Source organism: Bidens hawaiensis, unplaced genomic scaffold (assembly GCF_021521415.1).
Source record: "Bidens hawaiensis isolate Kalapana, Puna unplaced genomic scaffold, B.hawaiensis_p1.1 tig00057889_1, whole genome shotgun sequence".
NCBI lineage: Eukaryota > Viridiplantae > Streptophyta > Magnoliopsida > Asterales > Asteraceae > Bidens > Bidens hawaiensis.
In genome coordinates, this window is record NW_027500448.1 from 41,801 (window position 1) to 45,854 (window position 4,054).

Consider the following 4,054-nt stretch of genomic DNA (forward strand, 5'->3'; position numbering starts at 1 on the left):
AAATAATCGATTGCCACGATTAGAAACTTGACACATCCTGGGGCTTCCAGGAATGGTCCCATGATGTCAATTGCCCATTTCTAGAATGGCCATGCGGATGATACCGGCACTAACTCATTTTTCGGCCTTAAGGTATTGGGGGCATGACGTTGGCACGAGTCACATTTTCTAATCTCTTTGACTACGTCCTAATGCATTCCAGGCCAGTAGTTACCCGCATTCATTAACTTGGTTACTACCATTCTTGGACCCCGCGTGTAGACCACAGATCCCTTTGTGGATTTCTCTTATCACATAATTTGCATCTTCAGTGCCTACACATCTGAGAAGTGGACCCAGGAATGATCGGCGATACAATATCCCATCTTGCACTTAATAATTCAAAGATTTATGTCGGATCTTTTGAGCCGCTGCATTTTCTTCTAGGAGTGTTCCGGATGACATATAAGCAAGAATTGGTATCATCCAGGACTCAACTCCTGTTTGTATGGCCAACACCTGGTGTTGCGGGATTGAAAGATGATCTAGGACCTCAATGCGGATATCTTTTGCAAAATTTTCGAATTTAGTGGAAGCCAATTTACTCAAGGCGTCTGCAGACTTGTTTTCACTTCTTTTGATGTGGATGACTTTGCAAGATGCAAACTGGCGAATGAGCTCCTTTTCTTGTGACAGATACGGGGCCATCACATCATTCTTTCCTTCATATGATCCGTTGATCTGCCCACCTATTAACATCGAGTCTACACGTGCTTATAAGTGTTTGACACTATTTTCTTTGGCTATCCGCAAGCCTGTCAAGAAAGCTTCATATTCTGACTCATTGTTGGTACTTTTAAAGTCCAACTTGATGGCATAAGTAAACTCATGGCCTTCAGAATTAACCAATCTAAGGCCCACGCCTTACCCTTCACCACTTGAAGCCACATAAGTAAATAGTGACCATACGTGATCACGTTCAGGTGGTGCTGGAATCTGTTGTTCAATTAAACATTCTTTTCTTTATTTTATGGGACCTCCATGACGAAGTCTGCCAACACTTGACCTTTAATTACGGGTCTTAGTTTGTATTCAATTGAATGCTCTCCCAGTTCGATAGCCCATTTTCCTAACCTCCCAGACAATATCGGCTTGATTAACACACTTTTTAGTTTATACCCCGTCAGTACGTTGATCGGGTATCCTTAGAAGTATCTGCGGAGACGTCTGGCCATATAAACCAAATTCAATACCAATTTCTCATGCATTGAATACCTGGTCTCCGCATCGGTCAATGTCCTGCTAACATAATAAATCGGTGTTTGGAGATTTTTTCTATCTGTCAACAATACTGCCCCAATGGCTATGTCGGATGCTGAAAGGTATAAAGTCAATGGTTCTCCTGCGCGGTACGGTCAAGGTGGGTAGTTCCATTAAGCATTTTTTGACTTCAAGAATTTTCCTTCCTCCATTCCAAATGAACATTTGTTGGGATTAAGTTTCATGTTAATCCTTCTCATGGTACTAAATGTTTCTTCTATGTCCCGCAACATTTGGTCTTCTTCCACACTCTTTATTACCAAATCGTCCATGTAGACTTCTAATTTGTGCCCAATTTGTTCTTTAAAGGCTCCATCCATCAGTCGTTAGTATGCTTTTCTCGCATTTTTTAATCCGAAGGGCATCACTTTATAACAAAATGTGCCTTGGTCAGTGTATAATGCGGTCTTATCTTCGTCTCCTGCTGCCATGCGAATTTGATGATAACCTTTGTAAGCATCAAGGAAGCATTTGAGTTTAAACGGTGCCACCGCATCAACTTTCAAGTCGATCTTTACCAGCGGATAACAAACTTTCGGACAAGCTTTGCTCAAATTCGTTAAAATCGATGCACATTCACCATGTTCCGTTGCTTTTGGGAACGATGTATCGATTTGCGACCCATGTCTGGTACAGAATTTCTCGAATGATTTCAGCGTTCAATAAAACTTGAGCCTGCTCATTCATAGCCTTTGTTTGCTCAAGACCCATTTTTAGTTTCTTTTGGACAATTGGGGTGAACATTGGGTTGACCCGCAGTTTGTGTTCCGTAATCCTTCTTGGAATACCCGTCATGTTCGTTGATAGCCAAGAGAAAATGTCCATATTCTTTTTTAACAGCTGCTTCAAAAATGTCCGCACTATCTCAGAGATAGCGGAACCGATTATGATTGTCTGTTCTGGAAATTTTGGATTTAACACCCACTTCACTGGCTCAGTTCTTTCCACTTGTTTTGGGATCTTACTTGGTTTTAAACTCTCCGTCGTGAAACAATGTTTGTTTACGCGGAAGATTGCTACACCTGTGCGGGTTGGAGCAACTACCGCACTATGAGTTGTAGACGGGTGAGCGTTGAAGTCGCCTGCTGCCTCTCGCCCTAAAATTATATCATGCTTGGACTTAACAGACAATACCAAAAACTCTACATCCTCCGTCCGCGAATGAGTATTGTCGCTAAGAGTAACAGGGAAAGAGATAACTCCCCAAGGATGCATAACTTCATATCCAAAACCAGACACCAGCGCATGAATAGGTTTCAGCCTCGCCCTGTCTTCCTCATCCAATTGTTCAAAGTATTGTTCATATATTATATCCGACGTACTCCATGTGTCAAAGAAAACATATTGGGATCGGTAGTGCCTGATCAGAGCAGTGATTAGTATCGGGTTTTTTTTACATGGGCCCCCTTTGACCCGCGGGAATACTACCGGTTCACTTTTCCATTCTTCATCATCAATTTCTTGTCTTTTGTATCCACTGATTCGACCTCCCTGAATCATATGAACTTTTAAATCTTTGACTGGCTTTTTATGCGGACCAAGATTGACCTATGTGGACGGCTTGCGGTTCTCTTATCTTACATTTTTTAACAAGTGTTCCAACTTCCCAGACTTAATTGCGATTTCAATTTCATTCTTCAAGCTAACACAGTCATCTGTGTGATGACCAATATCGTCATGAAACATGTAATGCTTATTGGGATTGAGATGTGATCTCTTTATGAGTGGTTGGGGTTTTTTGAAATTCACATTTTCTATGGTTAAAATTTCTGAGGGAGTCTTTCTCAATGGAGTCCAGTTGTTGTTTTGTGAGAAATTTCAATCTATATTTTTGTTACCAATTAGCGTTCTCGCATCTGGTTGCTTTGAGGCCTCTGTGGATGGTTGAAGTCTAGACCAAATTGAACCTCTGGCTGGTCTGTTTATCCGCGTACTTTTGAACTCCACCTTAGTTGTTTGTTTAGGGCTTTCATACCCCTAAGTTTTTTATGTTCTTGCAAAGAGTTTTGCTGAGGACATTATGTCATCCCATGCTTTAGGCATTCCATCATTTCTGGTTAGACTATGAATCAAGGCACTGCTCCACACATTATTGCGGAAGGCTCGGCGCAGCATATCCTCGCTGGTTCCTCCAATGTTTAAACTTTCATCATTAAATTGAGAAATGAAATATTCAATAGATTCGTTATCTCGCCTATCGACATCTAAAATTTCAGATGGATCTCGCGTTAGCTTCTTTTGTTAACTATAATGCTGGGAGAACTTAGCTACCAGATTGTCTCAACTCTTAATCTGTCCATCTGGTAATTTTTCGAACCATTCACGAGCCACCCCGGTTAATGTTAACGCGAACATGTGGCACCAATAGGGTAGAGTCCAACCACTGACTCCTCCTACCGCAATAAAATTGAGTAAATAGTCGCTCGGATCAGACATCTCGTTATACTTCCCTAAGTTGGTAGGGATTTTCACGCTGATCGGGAATGGATTTGTAGCAATACGCGAGACGAACTTTGACTTCTCAGCAAATGCCTCAGGATGATACGGCTTCGTGTAATCTTCTTTCGCATCGCTACAGTACTCCGTATGTCGAACCATTGCACGCGGACATCTAATTCCTTCTTTTACATGGAGCTGACTATCACCGCTAAAGAAACTAACATCATCACGACGATGCGCAGGATCTCTGCTTCTGGAAGCATGACTCTGATCATACCTAAATCTGCGGGTAGACTCTCGCACAACTAGACGACCT

At 41.9% G+C, this 4,054-nt stretch overlaps 1 protein-coding gene across 1 annotated transcript; it reads right to left on the reverse strand.

The window, feature by feature from the left end:
• Positions 1-1,875: 1,875 nt before the first annotated feature.
• LOC143602089 (uncharacterized) lies at positions 1,876-2,985 on the reverse strand. Its single transcript, XM_077079326.1, has 2 exons — positions 2,881-2,985; positions 1,876-2,790 (listed from the first exon to the last, which is right to left on the reverse strand). The coding sequence occupies exons 1-2, from the start codon at positions 2,983-2,985 to the stop codon at positions 1,876-1,878; spliced, it is 1,020 nt and encodes a 339-aa protein (XP_076935441.1).
• Positions 2,986-4,054: the final 1,069 nt, after the last annotated feature.